This window comes from Caloenas nicobarica, chromosome 26 (assembly GCF_036013445.1).
Source record: "Caloenas nicobarica isolate bCalNic1 chromosome 26, bCalNic1.hap1, whole genome shotgun sequence".
Taxonomy (NCBI): domain Eukaryota; kingdom Metazoa; phylum Chordata; class Aves; order Columbiformes; family Columbidae; genus Caloenas; species Caloenas nicobarica.
Genome location: NC_088270.1, coordinates 3140956 through 3162556, shown reverse-complemented (window position 1 = coordinate 3162556; position 21601 = coordinate 3140956). Strand labels below are relative to the sequence as shown.

Below are 21601 nucleotides of genomic sequence, written 5' to 3'. Positions count from 1 at the left end.
CCATGGGAATAAAGAGCAATTCTCGCTTCTGTCATGGAAACCGTGTCCCCCTTCACTGTTTGTTGCATGAACCCAGCATAAGAAACAGCTCCTACCTCAATGAAATTGCAGCCGTGAAGGCCCAACTCTAAAAATCAACCAAAATGCTCACAGGCATTCCTGAGCTGGAACCTAAACAGATACAGCGAACAAAGCAACATGCACAGAATTGTCCAGCAGGTCAGTAAAGTCAGGGATAAAATAAAAGTTCTGAGTCACAGCCTTAACCATGAATTATGCTGCCAATATCGTATATAACGAAGCACGGCACTGTGTTCTAGGCTAGATTATTTTTTTACGCCGGCCAGGACGGGTTATTCATTCAGGTCGTGCTGATGATTCTCTATTTCGGTGTATTGCAGGAATAACCACCCGGCTCTGCAGCCACAACAGAGGCAGCACTGCGAGACGCCTCAGAGCAGATGGGTAGAAAAAACAGGGGAAGCACAGGGCAGCAAGACGGCTACGATTCACTAAATAAAATGTGAAAAAAAATATTCTCTGCTATCAAAAGGTACTTAGGGAGTCGTTCCAACTGCCCCCCCAGGATGTCAGGTCCTGGTCCTACTCCCCCTGCCTTTCCGACGCTGTTTCAGATACGGTTTGTCTCTTTTTTTGACTTGGCAGCGGAAAGAAGTTCCGTTCGGGGAAGGACAAGCCCCTCGTGGCCCCCGTTCAAGGGTCCCTCTCCCTGCCCACACCTGGCATCTGCCTCTGCTCTTTCTATTCTGGGAGGCAGCGGAACAGCTGAGCGCTGGGAGGCAGATGGGGCGTCAATTCGGTAGCGATTGTACTGCTCATTTGTTTGGCGTTAAAATGATGGACACATGATGGGACAACCCGGAACAAACACGGAGGGGAGGTTATGAATGCCGAATAGCTTTTACCAGCATTAATGTTCCTCTTACCGCGAGTTCTTCTTCTCATTCAGGGATAAATCTGCAGAAACACGAAGGGTTATAGTTGTCATCCTGATTCTCATCAGGTATTTTGTCTGATGGGCTGTTCTATTTCTGTGATTTCCTATAGTGCCTTTCTTTCACTCTTGGGCAATGGGAATAGACATTTTGGTTTCACTGCTGGGTTAGCTGCACACAAGGATATTTGGGTGACAAAAGTAAAAAGGGGGAAGCATTTGCTTCCTCCATGAGATAGAAACACAGACTCATAGAATTTTTTATCAACCTTTGGCTTTATCTGCATTTATTTTTCTGAGCTCTAAATCCACGCAGGAATTGAGGACCACGGTAAAGTTAAAGAACCTATGTTAAGATTAGGATTTTTTGACACAAACCCCAAAAACCTTCATGGACCAGGGCAGTGAGTTTGGTGGATTCTCAGCCAAGCCCATAGTTCCTGGTTGGGCGTATTGTAAAAACAGGATTTCATTCAACCTGATGAGAAGTCCCTCAAAGGAAAAAGTATTAAAGGAGTGATGGGTCAAAAAAATGATGCATTTGCACTCAGAAAATGCAGGCTAGCGCTGCTGAATATGCATATTTTAACTGCAAAAAGCATGAAATCCTTAAAATATTGCTGCAGTGGTCTTATGCTGAATGAGGAGTTTTATGAATATTTCAATTACGAGATGAAGCTTGAAAGAATAGAGCTAAATTCTGTATTTGCTTATAGCGGCAACCTTCAGTGCTTGCTAAACCAGCGGCACCACTAACGTCGCTCTAGAATTGCATTCATATCAGCACAAGAAACACAGATTTCAGTGAGACTTTAGTTAGATTTCATGCTTCCCTCTAACTTAATTAAGTGTCCTCTCCATCATCCACCAAAACGCTGCTTAACGCATTCTAGCAAAATGCCTCTCAGATACGGCTGGCAATGCATGGAGCTTATCACAGGGTATTAATTACTTGAGCATAAATAACATTCTCTCTTATCACAGCGTCATGATCCACTATTTCTGTTGGGAATATATGCATAATAACAAGTGAGAGAAAACAATGAGGGGGTGAATTTAAGCCTGGAAATGAGTGACGGGTCTTGCAATGAGTGAAAGCTTAAGCCATGCAAAATTAAAATGAAAAGTAAAGGTACATATACATGGATGGATTGGGAATTTTGCTTCTCAATGATACATTTATAAGGCAGATGTAATTATTCAGTGTTTTGAATATGTATTTTTAGCTTGTTTACTGGGTACATTATATAAATATGAATGGTTATTTGTGCATGAATAGTGTGTTTACAGGTTATAAATGTTTCTTGTGGAGTATTAATATTTTTGAAAGTACAGAGGCTGATGAGTGTGTAGTAGATACTGGATATTTATGTGGGTGGACATATCTATGTGAGCTATTTCCACTCACATAAGGCTTGTGTTTAAATGTTCACTACAGCAATAAGTGGGTCTATTATGTCCCTGCTCATCGCAGAGGGGTTGGACTAAATGACCTCTGAAGGTCCTTTCCAACCCAAACTATTCTATGATTCTGTGTTTTTATTCCCATGGTTTATTGTCCTTGCACCTGCATGCAGAACGGCAGGGAAACCGATGTAATTATCAGAGATGACAATTCTGGAAGAGGAGGAGACTTTCCCTTGCAGAAAAGTTCAATGTGCTCACTAAATTAAATCCCTCTTTGGGAGACATGTCTCATGTTGGACTTTGACACATAATTATTTTGCAGAGGTAGGGTGAGAAGTAAGGACCTCAGAAAAAGAACAAACCCTCTAAGAAACCTCTTCCATTTTCTCCCTGTTTTCTTCCCTCTGTTCCTCTGAGGCTTAGTACGGAAAAAGCAGCAGCTAAGCAGAAAAACTGAGCCCTTTTTGAAAAACGTTACTCTCTCCAAGTCTGCAAGACGCTTTCTAGAACTGACGAGCATTTCAAACGAAATTACTTCACTTCGAAACTTACTGTATAACATAATGGTAATCACACATAAACCTTTACTTTAAATACATATTTTACCAAAAAGTTTTGCAAACTGTTACTTACCCAGCTTACCTCCTCCGGGGAGTCTGTCTGAAATTTCAGAACATTTGCAGTTCCCGCATGGCTACTGTACTTTGTTTTAAACCATCGGGTGGAACTGAAACTGGGACATCCAGGCCAGAAAAAAACTTCACGGGGTAAAGATTTAAACTTGCATGGAAAGAGTACACACAGGTCTTCAGTTTGAGACAACAGTCAAAAACATTACTGGATATACATGCTAAAAGTTTGCAGGAAAAGCTGTCCTGTTAATATCAGACACTTTGCAGGAAATAAATCACAACGACTGTGATCCTGCAGGAAATGTTAAAATCTATTTGTAAAACTCACAGAGACAAAACACTACGTACCAGAGAGGGTTTTTTTTCCTCTTCTTTTAATTTAGCAGTAACAATGTCTACAACACATCGACTCACAAATTAAGTAAAGGTATGAAACCACATTCTTCATACTGAGATGGGACATTCCGGACTTTTTAAATACCCTCTCTAGGGGGGATAGTTCTGGACATTCAATGAACATCTTTTGAAACAACCAGTGGTGGGAATTTCAATTTTAACAGTGATCATATTTAGTGAAGCCTCGTCCAGAGAGGTCGAAACGCTTTGCGAACGAGCGCAAAGCTCCGAACCTCACCGCACAGACAAGAGGGGAGGGGAAACTGAGGCACAGCGCCGTGCAGCGACTCGCCAGGACGGAGCAGCAGAGATCTGGACATAAATCTCAGCTCTCTGACTCCCAGTCACCTCCCGCAGTCTCCCAGTGAGTGTTGGTGGGTATGTGCTGTCCGGCAGTCCATGTGTTATACAGCAAGATCTTCTTTCACCTCTCCCGCTGTCCCGTTGGCTCCACTGAATTCTGCTGGCTCTCTGCCTTCTTCCTCCTCCTCTTCCTCGTTGTTTGTTGTCTGTGTGCTCGGGAGGGTGGCTCTGGGGAGGTGGGCGATGAGCTGGCCCTCCCGGCGGGACTCGGCCAGCTCTTTGGCGCAGCACACGGGAGTGTTGGTCTCGTACGTGCTGTGGAAGCTGTTGTAGTCGACTTCATAAAAATCCTTCTCCAGGGTCAGGACGGGAGTGAAGCGATGTCCCCACAGCACCTCGGTGTCCATGTAGGAGCTGCGAGCCTGGCAAGTCATCCCTGGGGTGGAAACAGAGAGATGTTACATGCGAAGCCTCCTTACGTGCTCACCCAACCACTTCATTCCGTTTAAAAGCACTTTCGTGTTATCTCCGTACCTGATTGCTCTGGGACACAGAAAAGGTCTTCGCTTTATAAGCCTCACAAAAGCCTCTAGCATGAAAAGCTGAGCACCCAAAGGGACGGATTCATTGCTGTATCTTCAGGATGTTTCCTGAACCTCGCGTCACTGGTACCACTAAGCAGCTTCTCTCTGTCCTCACAGTGCTCTGTTGAGGTGTTGCTTGCTCGGCTCACACTAACAGCACTCCTGAGTTTTGTCAATCTGCTTCTCAGCCCCAAGGATCAGAGTTTATTTATTTACTTTTGAAAAAGTTTAAAGGGATGCTTAGCAGAGCAGGGATAAGTGTTCAGCATCGGCATAACTGTGAAACAATTATCCTGGAATCACCTGCCAATGTCAAGGCTGACATCTTCCAAATATTTGTTGGTCCTAATTATGTTGTGATTAATTCTGGTGGAATTTGGAAAACTCAACCTCACAAGGAGAGTGAGAGATAGGCCTGACCAGAATACATTCAAAACATGCACTTGATCCAGTTCCTGGCCAATACTTCCAAGTCTAACTCCGGCAGCCCAAAGTACACAAACAGAAATCTAAAGCCATGCATAAGGGGGAAAATATCAGTGTCAGATGCTTCAGGGAAGAGCACATCATGTATTTTCACCATGTGAGCCCAACCGAGTGACTGAAATCTCAGAGTAACCAGAAAACTCCTTTCCTTAATAGAAAAAATAAAATAATAATTTTTAAAAAGGCACCTTTGTGAGTAGACAAATATTTTGTTCTCATAATTGCTACGGTCTGTTAAGAGACACCCACGCAAGCAAGTTCTCTGGAAAGCTTTACTTGTCTCTTATCGCTTTCCTGAGTTTAAAGCTATCAGGCCAGGAGTATATTAGTTGCTTTTGGTTCTTGAAAGGGGAGAGGAGGGACAGTGACACATGCAACACTGAGAAATTTCCAGCTCTGTATCACCGACTGAAAAGCCAATTTTTTCCCCCCAAGAAGTTCTGCAGGAATATTTGCTTTTGGGCAGGAACAACAAGTACAGAGTTAGTCACAGCGTTCCAGCTTCCCGGTCCGGAAGGAACCGGGGAGCGCAGAGCCTGCTATGAAAAATACAATCGTGGAAGAAGAAAATTATTCCGAGTGTTATTGCCTCAAGGAAAAGCTCTATTGAGGTTCAGCGCCTTTTCGGGAAACTATCAGCTTTTGCTTTACAGCAGCATGTGCCTGTATTGTAAAGAGACAGTGAAAATAAACTATTTTTTTTTTCCATTTTGCACCAGAAGGCCTTCAAGTGTTTCCTCCGAGCTCTGAGTGATTTCAAAGCCCAGCAGAGAGCAGGGGAGCGTCCTGTGAATGAACCGGCTGATTCTCATCGTGCTCTTCCAAGTGCTGCATCGTGTGCAAGTCCCCAAGGCCACCTGGGGCGTCCCTGCGAATTGCGGCGGCTTGGGGCATCCCAAGGGAGCTCCTGCCTTAGAACGAGGGTCTGAAATAGCCCCTTCCCTCAGGGGAGCACCTGGCAGTGACCCTGAACTCCAGAGACACCATCTCCTGCTGCAAATATTCAATTAAGGCAGGAACGACAAAAAGCTTTCGCCAGCTTGCTGCGGGAGCTGTTCTCTGGAACCCCAGGGGTATGCGGAGCCAGCACCATGACACAACTTGTAATGGCTCCAGAATCCCATTCAAATATTCCTTTTTGCACATGTGGAGCGGTGTTTTAATTGCGTAGGGACATACTGCTTGGCGACTCCTACATTACCCAGTAAACAAGAGCATTGTGTCTGCTTCCAATTCCATTAAGCGCCTGCCTTGCAGGCTGCCCTGTGCTCTCCAGCCTGGTTAATTAATGCATCTGTAATGTCCCTAGCTAATTATAGCCTCTGTAACTGCACAAAGATGACAGAAAAAGGTGTGGAAACAATAAACCTTACTTTTATTGAGAGCACACGGATGCGGCCGGTTTCCATTTGCGTCCAATGTGCTCTGTGCCCTCCAGGCTCTGAACATCCAAGTTCCACCTTGCAGCGCCACGGAGGAATTCGCTAGACTAAGGTCTGTTATTTGTGCCTGTGGGCTCTCCGCAAAAATCAGGGAGTTTGTTTTGTAAGTCTTCCTTACCCGAGTCCATGGGACATTTTGGGTGTAGTAAATCATTATATCGAACGCCTCTATGCGCCAACTTTGCTGCTCGTCTTCACTGTCTTGTGCAACTACTGCACCCACCCGAAACCCTGACATTTCGGAGAGCACAAGGAACTGAGGGACATTTCAAACTCTCAGAATTTCTTGCAAAAATTATCACAGTATTTAAGACAAAGGCCCTTAATCCTTTTCTTAAAGTAGATATAACTAGGCATTTGGGGTTTAAATAGTACAGATATTTGGTATAGTTACAGTGAAGTGGTATTTGGTGACTTGGGCGTTTCATTTAAATAAGCCCCATGCCAAAAGGATATCCTCATTTCCCCTTCGTCAGTCTAAGTAGATGTGCTTCAAAACTTATTTAAAAATTACGTCATGGAGATTTTTACTTTTCAAGTGCATTGTATTTTCCAGATCATAAGACCATTAGAAGTTTAATTTTCTCCTAAACAATCGGGTTTAAAAATGAAAAAGTATGTTTAATATAATTTTGTACAATCTGTCAGTTGTGGAAAATGTGAAATGATATGTGAAATCTTCAGCTTCCAAGTTTTAGTTACGGCTTTCTCATCTCTTAATTTGGCAGCTTAGCTTCCAGTTGCAAACAAAACTCAATTTTAATTCAAACCAGAAAAAGTTTGTACAAATTTATAAGCAGATGCACCAAATTTTCAATAAAGCTGGAACAAGTTCCAGGCTTTTTAGAAAGCTGGAGACCAGAGGACTGTCTCCTTGTTTCAAGTCCCGCAATAAACTTTTCATAGAGTTTTAACAATAATTTCATTAGAGCAGAGTCCTAAGAAGTGGATTTTTTAGCTGGAATTCCTACATCACAGGATCAATAACAGGATTTGTGCACGTTCCTGTTTAACGCAGCCATAGGTGCCTCCCTACACAGCTCGTTTCTGGTTTCCACCAGATGAAAAGATGCAAAATATATTGCCATGTGTATTAAACCAGGTGTTTCATTACATTTGAGAACAGAGAGAAACCGAGGAAAGACTGGTGTGTAAAATAGGTGTCAGGGACACCAATAAGGCACTTTCCTGTCATCGAAACGAGCTGGGATCGCATTTTATCAAAGGCAAAGGCACGTTAAGCCGTGCTGACAATAGGCAGTTAGGCGATGGCTCGCTCGGTAAGGAGCCGGGTTTTTCTGCCGCGTCCTCAGTGGGAGCTGCGGATTCCAGAACGCTGCGTCGCTCGCAGTGCCGCTGATTATGCAACTGGAGCAGCCGCTGCTGGGAAAAGTGGTGATTTCTCCTCATTTCCAGGACTTGTATTAGCCTCAGGTCACTGGTTCAAATCAAACTTCATTATCACAGGCCAAATCTAACTGCATTTGCAGCTGTTTGGTTATCCAGAGGTGAAGCAGCAGCCTCTCTCCAGCTGTCGGAGGATGCATATTTTTGTCAAACGTAACCAGTATCTTGACTGGCGGTTTAATGGGAGAGGGCAAAGGGACCACAAAGTACGATCTACCAGCCCCAAAATTGCCACAAGCTTCGATTTGATCCCGTTAACAGTGTGGCTGAATCTCTCAGTGCTGCTACAAGACCTGGACTTTCTCAGTGGGTACCGACATCCAGAGCCCTGGGGCTGTCAAGACAACATTTTTCATCAGCCTAAAATTAACTCTCCTCATTTAAATGCCACAGAGCTCAGTGATTATCTGCTGGCAAAATGTCATGGGGATGCTGGCTGCACGTTGGCTGTATCTACAGTTCAGACACAGATACTGCTGGAAGCGATTTCACTTCTCTGTCCTTGTTTTCATACACTATTGTACACAGGATGACTTTTCCCCTTGTGCCGGCTGCACTAAACCTGCAGAATTAACTATACTGAGCTCCAGTTACTCCACAAGAGCACAGAGGAAGAACTGATGGACTCAGAGGTATAGCGACAGACTGATGTAAGTTAGGATGGCAAGGAGTAGTTATAAAAATTTCAAGTTCTATCACTCTAATTAAGCAATACATGTCTTCAGATTAGCATCAGCATTGGGATAGTTATAAAATTTATTAGCCCCTTTATGTTAATTAGCCCCAAGAACACTGTTACCTCCAAAAAGTCAATATTCCTCCAACTTGAAAAGGAATATTAGACCGTAGGAGCATGGTCCTCCAATTACTTGTGCTGTCTCCTTTACAGGAGGACATGTCTGGGCTTGATTCACTTTGATTTTTGTGCCAGAGGAGAGTAATAGGATTTTAATTTATCTGAATGCTCTCCAGGCGTGCAAGAGCTCGTAGGCACTGTAAATGGGGAAGGAAAAAAAAAAAAAAAAAGGGATCTTGTGATTTAAAGACCTTGGATTCAATTGCCACATCTCTGCCAGGCAGAACCTGAGCTCCAGGCTCACACCAGATACATTTAAGCCCCTCACAAAGGTATTTATGCTGACTGCAAATGCACCTTAGATGACCAGCCCACCTCTGCAGGAGAACTCAGCTCATGAGAAGAATTACTTGAGACGTCTCTCTCTTCCTTGTAATTACATAAGCAGTTTCTGTAACAGTTCTGCAAGGTCCTTCTTGCAGAAAAGAAAACTTATTTATATGCAAAATGCAAAACAAACCAAGACAACCCAAACCAGATGATGAATGCACAAAAACTCCATTTAGTCATTTCACCCTTCCTTTGTTCTCTCATTAAAATAATGATTAATTTCAGGATATCTTATGTTGTGACTACTACTTTTCGTCCTATATTTACTGCCAGGAAATTTTAACTATGTCTTCTGTAAAGGTGGATAAATTGAGGTACAAAAAGAGCTGCTGTTTGTCTACACCCCTACGCAGGGATAGGATGAGGTGAATTACTTTGAATCATTAAACCACTTTTTATCACAGACTCTAAGCCAGAGGTAACCATGCCTATCCTTTCCTAGGACTTTACTAGACCTAGGCCTCGTCTGTCAACAGAGCTCTGATTTTATTTTTTTTTGCCACCGTGGGAAGGAGAAAAGCAGTGAAAGCAAAAACGTATTCACTTTGCAAACGGATTTTCCACCGTCACATTTTTCCCTCTTCTTGCAGGTCAAACGTGGGCCAGCTGATCTTGACAAGTGTCCCTTTCAGATAAGGCAAAAGAGAGTTAATTCCCTCAAGTAATCTCCGTGACCAATTCATTAAGCAGGCGCCGTGAGTGATGCTGCTGCTTCCAGGGTGCCCGCGAAGCAGCGCTGGAAGTCAGGACACTTGTCGTCTACATTGATTTTGTCTTTACAGCGGTCATCTCACTCGGCAACGATCACAACAGATCTGCCCGGAAAATTAGTCTCCCTTTAGCATATTTTTTAAGGTCTCGTGGGGCTGCGGTACTTCAACCACACTAAAATGTCGATTGGGAAGACCCCAATCATGGGGTGGTCGGTACAACAGCTGTGGGTCCCTGAAGAACAGTCCCGTTCACTGGAATAAGACAAAGTTTATTTTCTTTCTTAGCAAAATTAAAACATCACATTTTAGGCTGGCTGTTAAGTTTCTTGCTCGTTGCTATTCTTCAGCGGGTTGTTACTTATCCTTTCAAAACTTCAAGTCAACTTGAAAACAAAAACATGGTTTTAAAACACAATGTTTCACTTGGTAAATAAAACGGTGACTTGAAGTGTTCTATAGTTTTCGTTTCAAACTATTTACCTCCTTTGCCTTCCCCTGGGTCAGAATTAAACTTAAACGTCAGTGAGAAGAGTCACTTGTTTGAGAGGAGACAATACATTACATTTGTAATATGTGTATGGTTGTTAAAGCTATTGGAAATAGTTATAAAACTGCTGTCCCAAATGTTTCAGTGAAAAATATTCACGCTTTCAGCCAAGACATTACACTTACATTTCCTTAGACATTTGTACATTGACAATCACCATTTTGACCTGCTTTCAAAATACCTTATGAAAAAAATCTAGTTATCTCTTCCTCACTAGGGCAGGGTGCATTCACTGTATGATTTGCTGTTGTCTGTAAAGACGGAATAATTTCCATTAATTTTTCCACCTGCCAACATCTGCAGAGCTGAACCACCACGCAGGGCTCAGCTGGCCCTTGTGCGCCACGCACAGAACTTTATTTGCTGACCAGTCCTGCCTCTGTGATGGTGGCTCCTAATTTTTCATAGGGGTTACTAAGGGAAAAAACGGCCTCTTGCATTTTTATACCACCCTGAACCTCTCCAGGTTGTGACAGTGTCATCTCCTAGAAGTCACACTGCAAGTAAATGATACCATTCCCAAAAGCAGATGGGGCTTGAATACATGATAGGAAGAAAAGCACCTAAACAATTTGCTTGGAGCAAATTTTAAGGTATGGAGGTTGGGATTAATATCCCCAGACTGCTTTATCAATATGACAAAGTGTGAGGACAAAGGAAAGCGCAAACACTGGGCTTCTGCAAGCTGCTATCGTGGCAAAACATCACCCCCCTGCCCCGGTTAGCATATGTCATTCTGAAAAGCACCTCAGCCTCTGAATCAGATAGCAGCAGCATCTGAGGTTCACTCTGCCCCAAGTTCAATGCAAAGCAGCTCTTCTAGCTCCAATTTTGGAATTTCACAGCCTGTCTTCTGAGACCAGACTAATCCATTTCCACAGATGTATGCTCCTTAATATCATTACACACTGGCCTGTGCAATCCCTCTGGGAGAGGAGCCCATTTGTAAAGCAATATTATTCCTGTGCCATGCTTTTAATTCTGAGGTTGTTATTGGTAATGACTTCCTCGCACACATATCAAGCCCAGGCTGAGCTTTCACAAGAGGAAGGCAGCGCAGTAGCTGTTCAAACAGAATTCGATAGTGTCACTGTGTGATGAGCAAAGAGGCTTTGGACAAACAAAGAACTGCATTCCGTGTTCACGTTAGGGGGTTCTAGTATCTAGTAAATACAAAATAAGCTTGCATTACAAATCTTTGCCTTTGATAGTCTTTTCCACCCACCCCTTCTTTTGCCACATCTCTACAGTATCCTGCTGGGAAAGAATATTTGCCTAGTAACGCCAAAGGAATTCCACTTGTACAACCCAGGTACAGTGCAGTGTATACATAACCTCCCACTAGCGCTGTTTGGAAAAATCAGCTATTGCTATTCACCTAATGACTAAAGGGCGATACTGGCAAACTGAATTAGCTCTCTGGAGAGCTGCCTGTAAGAGTGAGGGTCTGGGATGCAGGAATTTGAGAGGCTATTTCCCCTTACATCTGGCTATTAGGAGACTAACGAGGGCAAATCTCAAGAAAGAGACAATATTAATAGTAAGCAAGGGCCAGAACCCGTGAGACAGTATGCTTCTTTCATCGCCTGCCACAAACACACCCAGAGGAGGAAATGGAATCAGCCGAATATATGTCCTAATCTACCCATTACACAGCATTGTTTTATGCTGTTAAACAGCTGCTGGGTTCCAAGAGTCACAAAAGCAGTTTCTGTATTTTTCCCCTTTGAAAACATACGTCCTGCATCACGTGCAAGTCATTCCATTTCAGCACATGCTGTTTTACAGGGTATAGTAATATTTGGGCACTTCCTTCGTAGCCTCCATTAAAAAGCAACATCACAGCAATACCTAAAATAGCACAGTTACAGCCAATTGTTGATACAGAGGAGAAACGGGAAAAGGGTTGCACCAGGGATTTTGATCACAGAAAACAAGAGACCTCATCAATTCCTTTACTCTGTTCCTTTTTACCCGTGGAGCAGTTTTAACTGATTACAGACAGCTTCTTGATTAACCCCTTCAGCTGAATCCCAGACTTTTTTTTAAAAAGAGTATGAAATACTGCAACACGAGCTAAAGGACCCACCTCTTAACTGCTAGTTATCTCAGACCACAATATCCCACCCGGATCAGTCAGTAGAGAAGGACAAATCCCAATATATTCTCAGCCCGGGTGACATTAATGGTAAAATCTTAATGCCAAACTCCACTCCTTTGTTCTCCTCCCCACCTCGAATTTGTGACTGACTTTTGACAAGTCCTTACCTGTTGCCTCCACCATTCCCTCCAGGATGACAACAATTTCAAACTCCTCCTTCTCCAGCTGGGTGCGGGACATCTCCCAGAAGGGGCTTTTCTCATTGATTTCGTGAGAGATGATAAGAGGTGACACCAAGAACAATCTGTCGTCTCCAGTGTCAAATCCCACGTTGATGTCTGTTTGGTTCAAGGGGATGAACTCTCCTTCTTTGGTCTGTTTGGACTTTATCAGTTTGGCTCTAATGGAAGCCTCGACAATGTGGGAGTTGCGGAGGTCTCCAACCCGGAACATGAGACAGAGCTTCTCATCCCTCATGGAAATCACTGCGTTGTTAGAAAACATGAGGGTTTCAGCCCTCTTCTTTGGTTGGCTGATCTTGACGAACATGCATCCCACCATGAACGCGTTGACGATGGAGCCCAGAATAGCCTGGATCAGGAGCAGCACAATACCCTCTGGGCATTTCTCCGTGATGACCCTATAGCCATAGCCAATTGTTGTCTCAGTCTCAATAGAAAACAGAAACGCAGAAACAAATCCACTGAGATTTTCAACACAGGGGATCCAGTTCTCATCTTCGAGATGGTCCAGGTCTCCCCGGATATAGGCAATGAGCCACCATATGAACCCAAAAAACAACCAGGTGATGGTGTAGACCATAGTGAAGACAAGAAGATTGAACCGCCACTTGAGGTCCACCAGCGTCGTGAAGAGGTCACTGAGGTACCGATAGGTTTCTTGGACATTTCCGTGGTGCACGTTGCACTTGCCGCTTTTCTCCATGTAACGCTGACGTGGCTTCTTACCTTCTGCTGATATGAGGCGGGTTCGGTCGGTGGCAATGGGGACATCATCCCGAGCCTGCTTGGGGATCTTCTTAGGCTCCCTGGATGTCACTCCAATGTCCATGTCCTGGTTCATGAAGATCCTAGAATCTCCGGCCATGGCTGGGCTGCAGGAGTATAAAGAAATAAAGTTTAAGATAAGAGGAAAAGAGCTGAGACAAAAGCCATTTCATTTTACTGTCTGAACCATTGTGACAGACCAGGACAACAAACATTGAACTGGATGTTAAATACTGATTTAATACACAGTCTCTTCAACCATGAACCAGCTGCCAGTCACTTTGCTTAATGCACTACTGGAACCTCAGAAAATATGGCGATGAGCATCGTCTGGGAGTCATGAAATAGGTAAACCTTGTTATGGCTTTTTTTTTTGTTTAATGTTACTCAGATTTTTTTGACACCCAAAATTTGCTTTAGATCAGAACTAGGAGCAAAATAAAGAAACATCAACATATATTTTCAAAAGAGTTTTTTGGTGCCTCGCGTTTTAGGTGCATAGGAAGAGAAACCTTAAAAATTAATAGAAATGCTGAGCACCACTGTCTACATAAATCTCACGTAAGTCTAAATTATGCATGAAGGTTTCTTTTACAGTCAGCAGAGAATGGCACCTCCAGGGATAATATGGATTTTAGGTGCGCTGAATCACCTTCTGGAAATAACCAACCTCTGCCTAAAGGAAGCCAGGGCTATGAACGTGAAAAAGGCTTTTAAATCAGCGTCTTGAATTATGTGTCTGAAGGTATGATGGATCCAGGGCTACTGTTAATCAGATATCAGAACCCTTTACTCCATCTGACATTAGACAAAACGACTGGATGCTCTTAGAAATGTGACCGCTATTAAAAAGACCACTGTCTACATGCAAAACAATGCTTAACAAGATACAAATAAATAATACAAAATGATGGCTGCGATGATTTCTGTAGGTTATAATGCAACATCCTGTTTACTGAGATGACTAGATACTCCTTTAAATAAAAAACCCACACATGCTCTATTGAAAAATGAATCTTGACTCTGAATGCAGGGCGCAGACAAAATCTCTGTGAAAGCCTACCTAAGAAGCCTTAGGGATATCAAAGAGGAGCAATATTCTCTATGGTGTTCATTCTCTGCATTGTCCTCTGCAAATCCTATTAAAACCTAGCTAAATCTATTACTGCTCCCTCTATCTTTAATCTTCTTATGTGTCTGTGAATGAGAAAAGGTGTAGAGATACAATTAAGAGTATCTTGGGAGAGACAATTTTAAGATTGAGCAAAGTAGCTTCATCTTTTTGCTATTAAAAAGAACAAAGGGTGGGTGGGAAGGAAGCAGAGGCAGGATGAATAAATGAAGCAACAAATTTCCACTTCCATTCCGCTGTAGCCAAGTCTGGTTAACAGCAAAGAATTGCTCTTAGCCCTCGGATAAGTCACCATCAATCACTGCTCCAATGAAGCAGCCAGCGCCTGTTGCTGGAACCATCCCCGCTGGCTCCCGTCTCCAGGGAGCCCAACCATCTGTCCCCAGCGCAGTCCCAAAGCTGCTTCGTGCTGGCAAATTCGCCTGGTTTAAGGGTTTGGGCCAGGGCTGAGCCAGCGCAGCCACAGGAAGGGGTAAATAATAGGGATTAATGACGCTGGGATGGTAAATTAGGGGAGATCAGGTTTGCACATCATCCTGGACGTGGGTTAGATAACCCCAGCACTGCGCTGGTCCGTTCCCCAAACAGCAATATCAAGGATTTGGGCAGAATATTAACCTCTATTTCTTTCTCTTCTGCAGGCAGGACTCCTGCGAGCCGGCTCACGGTATATTTAGATTCATCCTCAGCCCTTGTCTCCTACTTGTTGCAAATGCAAATCTCCCGGCCCATCGGTCTGCCTCGCCGCTGCCTTATGCTGTGTGTCTATTGACACGCATGCAAAGTGGCTGCCAGATGCTGTCAAATTATAAGGGTACATATTGACTCGCACTTCACAACATGTGAAAGCATATGCCAAGTGCAAGTCAGAACAATCACGCACTTCTTGTTTGGCTTTGGTTTTTTTTTTCCTTTTTAATAGGGAAGGAGGCATCCCATCCACTGACCGAAAGAGAACTGGGCACAGGGAAGAATCTCTTTGCTTTCTTCTCATGACTATTACTTTTGATCTTTGATTGCATTGTTTGATTAATCTAAAATTACTCCATTTGAACTAAAAAGCTTTTGATCAAGCCATGTGTAGAAATGTAAAAATAGGCAAGTGTTGCATGTTTTCAATTTAGAAAGCACGGTGTTAATTTTGTTATAAAAGTTCTATTTGGAGCTGAGTTTCACTTACAATGACACTATGTAAGAGAAAAATCAATTGCAAGATATTCATCTATAGGGTGAGGTTTCATATTTTAGATTCATACCAAAGAGACCCAAAGGATCCCGCAACATATTAGAAAGAACCGAGTAGAATAAAAACAATCAAAAAGCCTAAATCCCTAGAAAAATCACTCTGGTGAAGCAGACTAGAGGGACTACCCGTTAATGAAAGTGCAGGGAAACCTGCTTTAAGTAAAACTCAAGGGACCGGCAACATCACTTCTCTAATGCTACTGATCTTTAACAATAGGTCAAGTGAAATCTTCCCGGAAACCTTCAGGAACACCTTACAAATAGTCCATTAAAACAGAAAAATTCCTGCTGTATATGAACTTTACTGACAGCTTCAGTGGCATTACAGTTTCTCCTAACATTTAATCTTAAACTCTCCCATGGTAGCATAAGCATAACCTCAGTACGTGGTTATTGAAAATAATTAAGCAGGTGAATCTTTGCATTAGATTCTTTAAATGCAATAATATTGGTTAGCAGTTTGAGCACAGGTTTGGATGTTTGAAGACTAGCCAGCTTTCTGTTCCAAATAATTTCAGTGTTTTTTATCTAATTCCGAGCAGTTTAACTGCTCTGGGCAACTTTAGCACAATTGATGAGATACTATAAAAGGAGCACTGTACCTATGTAAGGATTGGGTTAACTCCTCTGTCGGATAATGTACTGCCACTGCTATCAAGCATACACATCTTTTGCAGATAATGGTAATTACGTGCAAGCATCTCACAGAGATTCAGACTTTAGTTTGTAAATCACTGGTCCCTCCAGCAAAGAGATCTGCGAGATGAAATTGCCTCTTATAGTCACACGCTCCATCCTGTTTCATTGGTGTTCACCATCTTTGGGTAAAAGAGACCAGGATAATAAAAATGTCACTTTTGTACAAAGCTGCTTTTCCTTTTTAACAGACTACTGCAAAAAGAGATGTGAGTCAGTGTATTATCAACCTTGCAGAGAGGCTTTTTATTGGTCTTGCTGTTGCTCAGCTTTGTCCAGACAACAGACTCAGGGGCAGGCGGCGACATTTAGGGCTCTTAGATTTGCTGAAGGGGAGTCAAGCTGGGGTCAGCTCAGCATCTTCCGGAGGTTTTGTTTTGCAGAGCTGTCTACAAGCCCTGCCTGACAGAGCTGATGTACCTCCTGATAGCTCCAAGGCTTCGAGATCGAAATTTGCTGAATACACCACAGAAGGTAAAACAAGAAAAGTCTGCAAGAGACTTTTCCCCCCTGCTGACCGTGGTGACTTTTTCAATTTAAATAACCCTGATCTCGCTTAAGTGTCAGTGGGGATAGGATTTGCTTCTGGAGAGGTGTAAACTGGCAGGCAGGAGGAGTTTGGAGACATGAATTTGTCATCGAGTTTGTGTAAAAAATACTTCTTTTAGTTTTAAACCTGGCGCCTGTTTGTTCTTGCATTATGAGAATAAATGAGCAACTGTCCTGTAGTAAACCCACCCCCCTCCTCAAATCAGGATTCTACTTAATTGTAATTTCTTTTCCCAAAGAGAAATGGATACAGCAGTAAATACTAAACAGATCTTTACCAAAAAACTTGATCTGGTTCTTTTGCTGCTTGTAACTGCACCACCTAAGACAGAGCCCAAGTCACTGTCCCCAGATCCCTCTGGGGCACAGAGTCTACTTTGGGTTAGTTGGTAGAGGAATAGAGCAAGTTAAAGTAGTAGCACCCAAAGAGGTTAAAGGCATTGTTTGCTGAACACTAAGAGCGAGTGGATAGATGGAGGAAGAAAAAATATTAGGAAAAGATGGCCTTGGACAATCTGAAGATAAATGGCTATTAGATAGGTGCTGGCTGACAGGTGGGGCTTCGATTTCCCACTCTCATTTACTGCCAGTGTACAACTGAGGCTGAAAAGCCAACGATGCCAACACGAGGTGACCTTCTGAGGCACACATATGCATGCGAGAAAAAGAAAGGCAAGTAGGTTTAATGCAAATCACGTCATCGTTCAGTTTTCTGACTTATAAATAGAGATTGTGCTGGCTGCCTCTTTGGAAAGTGCTTGGAGATCCCCGGGTGGAGGGAGTGACACAACAGAGTTTTGCTCTTCAAAAATGGGGCAAAGCATCTAAGGAAACTGCACAAGAAGGGAGAGCTGTGGCAAAGTTCCCTCATCCAAATAATGGCTTTTCAAACCCTCATCTCAGTCAGCACTGAAGTGGGAAGATGCACAGTGTTTAACACAGGTGTCATGTACTCTAACGTTATTTATTTATTTACTAAGATCTGTGGACCAAAGAAGTGCTTTATTTCCCATATTTCAAGGTGGGGAAGTGAATCACAAAGACACTTGCTCCTTCCATGCTCACGCTGGGGGTCTACGGCAGGGAATCAAACCGGGCGTTTCCAAAATCCTGTAGTCACTGCACCGCTCTTCTTCCCTTCCGGCAGCACCACATACAGCCCGTCTGCTTCAGGTATGTCTAAAGATGACTCTGAAAAGCCTACACTGCCCGATCTATCAGCATGAATAACCTAGCCAGATGACTTCTAATGCCAAGAAATCACATTTCTGTTCTCTCCAGTAGCTACAGGATTCAAATAGACTTTTTTCCCCCCAACCATGAAGTAAAGCATTAAAAAATCCCATGCATAACACAAGGTTGCAGATGCATTAAATATATTGACTTCAGACCAATGCATACAATTTTGAACAGCGAAATGATATTTTTTTAGCAATAAATAGACACTGAAAATAAACCAATTTGATCCTTCAGCCTCCAAGGAAGTGAGTCTGCCCGAGGCACTCTGCAGTCTGTCTGTCTCTGTCCTTTTACCCCAGACTCTATTTTTAGGGGGACCTTATGGTGTCATTGAATATTTGACTGTTCTCTTTCAACCAACACAACTGAACAAAGAAAAAGAGACACTTTTGTCCTGATAAGACACTCCTGTTCTCCTGATACTGGCTGCTTGCAGATGTGTCACACTGAATTTTGAAAGTAGAACCTCAGTACTAAGAGAAAATCCTACCCCAAAAGCACCCTCTTCTCCATTATTTAGATATTTCACCGTTATAGCAACTGAGAACCACTATATAATCCACAGCTGGGTTAAGAAAATAAACTACAATTGAAGGATGTTAATACTACTTCGCATTTCTGCAGTAACTTGCAACCAAATAGTTCAAAGATGAACTGATGATGTTCAACACTGTGCAGACAAGAGGAGTCATAGAGACGCAAACTGACCTACCCAATACCAAAATGCTGGTTAATGGTTAAGTACCAAAACTCACCCCAAATGTCCGAGTGGCTCTCCTGACCTCAAACTGAATAGGAAGCAGGTGACTTATAGCAAAGAGTCCAGAGATTTGTCTCAGAATATGATTCTAAAACTCTCCTTTCCTTTTTCAGAGTCTGTAAATAATTGGGCTGGAACCTTCCAGAGATGGAGAATTTTTTTCTCATGGGAACCAGAAATGATCCTGATACTTTATCTCCAACTGAGTAGGAAACACTGGGGGAAAGAACTGAACCCCAGAAGTGAAATAACTCCCCCAACACAAACACTGCCAGACACACTTCCCACAAAGCACAGAAGACACCTGCTTGGTGACAGAACCCCCAAAAGTCAGATGGTGAAGTTTTGGGGACAGTTTCTGCCATTCTTGATTGGTTCCTGAAACTCTGAGGTCAAAACCAAATGAGAGATGTTCTGTATAAAAGTTAGTGTGCTACTGCCAGCCAGCATGTACTAATACAAAAAGGAGGATTCCCAGTGCCTTTTTGACCAATTTAGCAGGTAAAAAAAAAAAAAAATTAGTTGCACTTTTACGTCCCAGAGCCACAAACACACATAGGGATTCCCAATGCATTAAACTGCCTGTCCCGTCCAAGGGCTGAACATGCCACTTCATCCTCTGGAGACTTCATTCCAAGGGCTTTTTAAACCCTAAACTGACTAGTAAGTATTCTAATTATAAAAGAATTTAATCTTTGATTCTAGATGAGGGTTATGGAGTCACTCCATGCGTTTCAGGGCTGCTTACTGATCAGTCTCCCCCTACCTATTGTATTCCAGTGATCCCTGCTAATCTGGTATCTGAGCAGTTCATCATTTTTAATGTTTTTTCCTTTACTAGATCTGACAATGCTTTTGCCCAAGATCAACACGTAATCCCCACCCTCCCGAAGAGTTCCCTAGCAGCTGCTGAGTTAGACAACAGCACATCTCCAGCTTGCACCCCAGCAGGCTTGGGCACAGAAACCTGGTGTTCAGCTGCTTGTCCTCCTGCCTTCTGGGCTCCTTTGCAACCAGAGAAGAAAAGAAGGGAACTGGAAAAACAAACAAAATCAGGTAACTTACTTGCTAAGAGTGGCTGTGCATCAGTCTCGTGCCTTGGCGCTGGGGGGACGCTGGCGGGTGACAGGAGCGAGGGGTAGGTGACCCAGCTGCTGGCCAAATGTCCGGTCCATGCCATCACCAGGGAGCTGGGGTCGCCTGCTTATTCTCGGGCTGGCTCCTTCCTTCTTCCCTCTGCCTGTTAGAAAACATCGATGTGGCACTGAAGATGGAAACGCACACGCCCCTGTCCCTGGGGATCCCCGAATTCCCTTGCTCCGGGGGGGCTCCAGACCCTCACCCCCTGCCTTGCCTCGCCCCTGCTCTCTCCCATCCAAAGGAATTCTTGGTGGTCGGAAGCTTTTTAAAGGGCTGGGGCGGAGGGGAGGGAGAGGAAAGCACTGCATGCAATGGGGAGCATCATCTGTTCTGAATGAGCAGCCAAGGGAAAGCCAGGAGGGGAGGGGTTTGAGCGGCCGCTTTGCACAGAAAGGGTTGGCTGGGGGGGAGAGGCGTGTTCGTGCTTGGGAAAAGGCAGAAAGGGCTGGGACCCTGCTCCCCTGTCACCTCCCCAAGCACCCTGTGCTCACTTCTCCTCCCTCTGCCTCGGTTCTCCTTGCCCGGATTACTGGGTGGGCTTGCATGGTTTTTAATTGGTTTTTTTTTAAGGGGATGGGCGTTGCATTCTTGCTTTAAAATCACACAGTTCCTAAAAAAAAAAGGAGAATGCAAAAGCTGCACATGTAACAGGGAGCATGTATGTACATATCAGCATTGTGCAAACTCTTTCTTCCAGGCTGGAGCCTGGAAAAGTGGGGAGGAGGAGGGAGAACGTGATTCCTCCGGGCTTTTCCCTTGCTGCCAACCCTCACGCTGCTCAAATGCTGTTTGCTGACTGAGTTGTGTTGTTTGCCTGCGATCCAGCAAGTCCCAGGGAATGCTCTCAAAGTGCTTCAGTGGTTTGCTCTATTTTTTGTCTTTTTTTTTTTTGATTGATAATACCACACTGTCTCTAGCTTAGTAAAATATTTCCTCTTCTGAAAAGCAAATGTTAGGCCAGCCACACATACAGGACGGATCTGCCTGGCGACTACAGGTTACCTTCAGGCTTTGTTGCCCTGTTCCCCTAATCCTTATTATTTGCATTGTTGTTTTGGAACAGGAAAAAAAATGAACTATTGGAACTTCCCTGTGGCTCAGGAAATCTGATTCCTAACCATCTTAAATCTAGGAATCACATCACCTTATTACAGAAGATAACCTAGAAAATTCAAAGACAGACACGCTAAAGAAAGGGAAATAACCACATCATTGAATATGATTAATAGTCATATTGCACAGGGGGGCAGGTTAAGAAAGCACATCGCTATAAACACATCACATTTACCAGTGTTCTTGTTCTCTGAGCTGTACCTGGAGGTTGTTCTGGCCAGATAGAATAGGAATCGGGAGCCAGACCAAGGACTTAGGCAACTAAGAATTAGTTTTGCAGATGTAATTTTGCTTTTCCACTCTTTAGTTTGTATTTCCCACTACACCATAGTACGGGCAGTTTGGCTCCTGTTCCACGTGCCTTGCGACAGTATTACCCCATCTAGGTTGCAAACAGCACACAGGACTAAATTCAAATCAGCAGCGAAACTATTTTCAGTGAAACAAAAAGGCATGGCAGTAAACTGTTAATTAAATCCTAGGAAATTATATCTTCAGCCTGCTCATAACTTAGGAATGCTCTTTTCAGCAATATTTATTTTACCTTTTTGGAGCATGTCT

General features: G+C 43.4%; 1 protein-coding gene across 1 annotated transcript; it reads right to left on the bottom strand.

Annotated features, from left to right (window-relative positions):
* Positions 1–3541: 3541 nt before the first annotated feature.
* KCNJ5 (potassium inwardly rectifying channel subfamily J member 5) lies at positions 3542–20013 on the bottom strand. The gene is made up of 3 exons (XM_065651972.1): positions 19853–20013; positions 12327–13273; positions 3542–4129 (listed from the first exon to the last, which is right to left on the bottom strand). Exons 2-3 carry the CDS (start codon positions 13264–13266, stop codon positions 3795–3797), a joined length of 1275 nt encoding a protein of 424 aa, XP_065508044.1. The 5' UTR covers positions 13267–13273; positions 19853–20013; the 3' UTR covers positions 3542–3794.
* Between the last annotated feature and the right edge of the window lie 1588 nt (positions 20014–21601).

What these genes read in the sequence shown, in the direction of transcription:
- KCNJ5 (XM_065651972.1), bottom strand. Translation starts at nt 13,266, where the DNA reads ATGGCCGGAGATTCTAGGATCTTCATGAACCAGGACATGGACATTGGA. An exon ending in GGGAATGGTGGAGGCAACAG is followed by an intron (nt 4,130 to 12,326) that starts GTAAGGACTTGT and finishes TTTCCACCCCAG; the next exon opens with GGATGACTTGCCAGGCTCGC.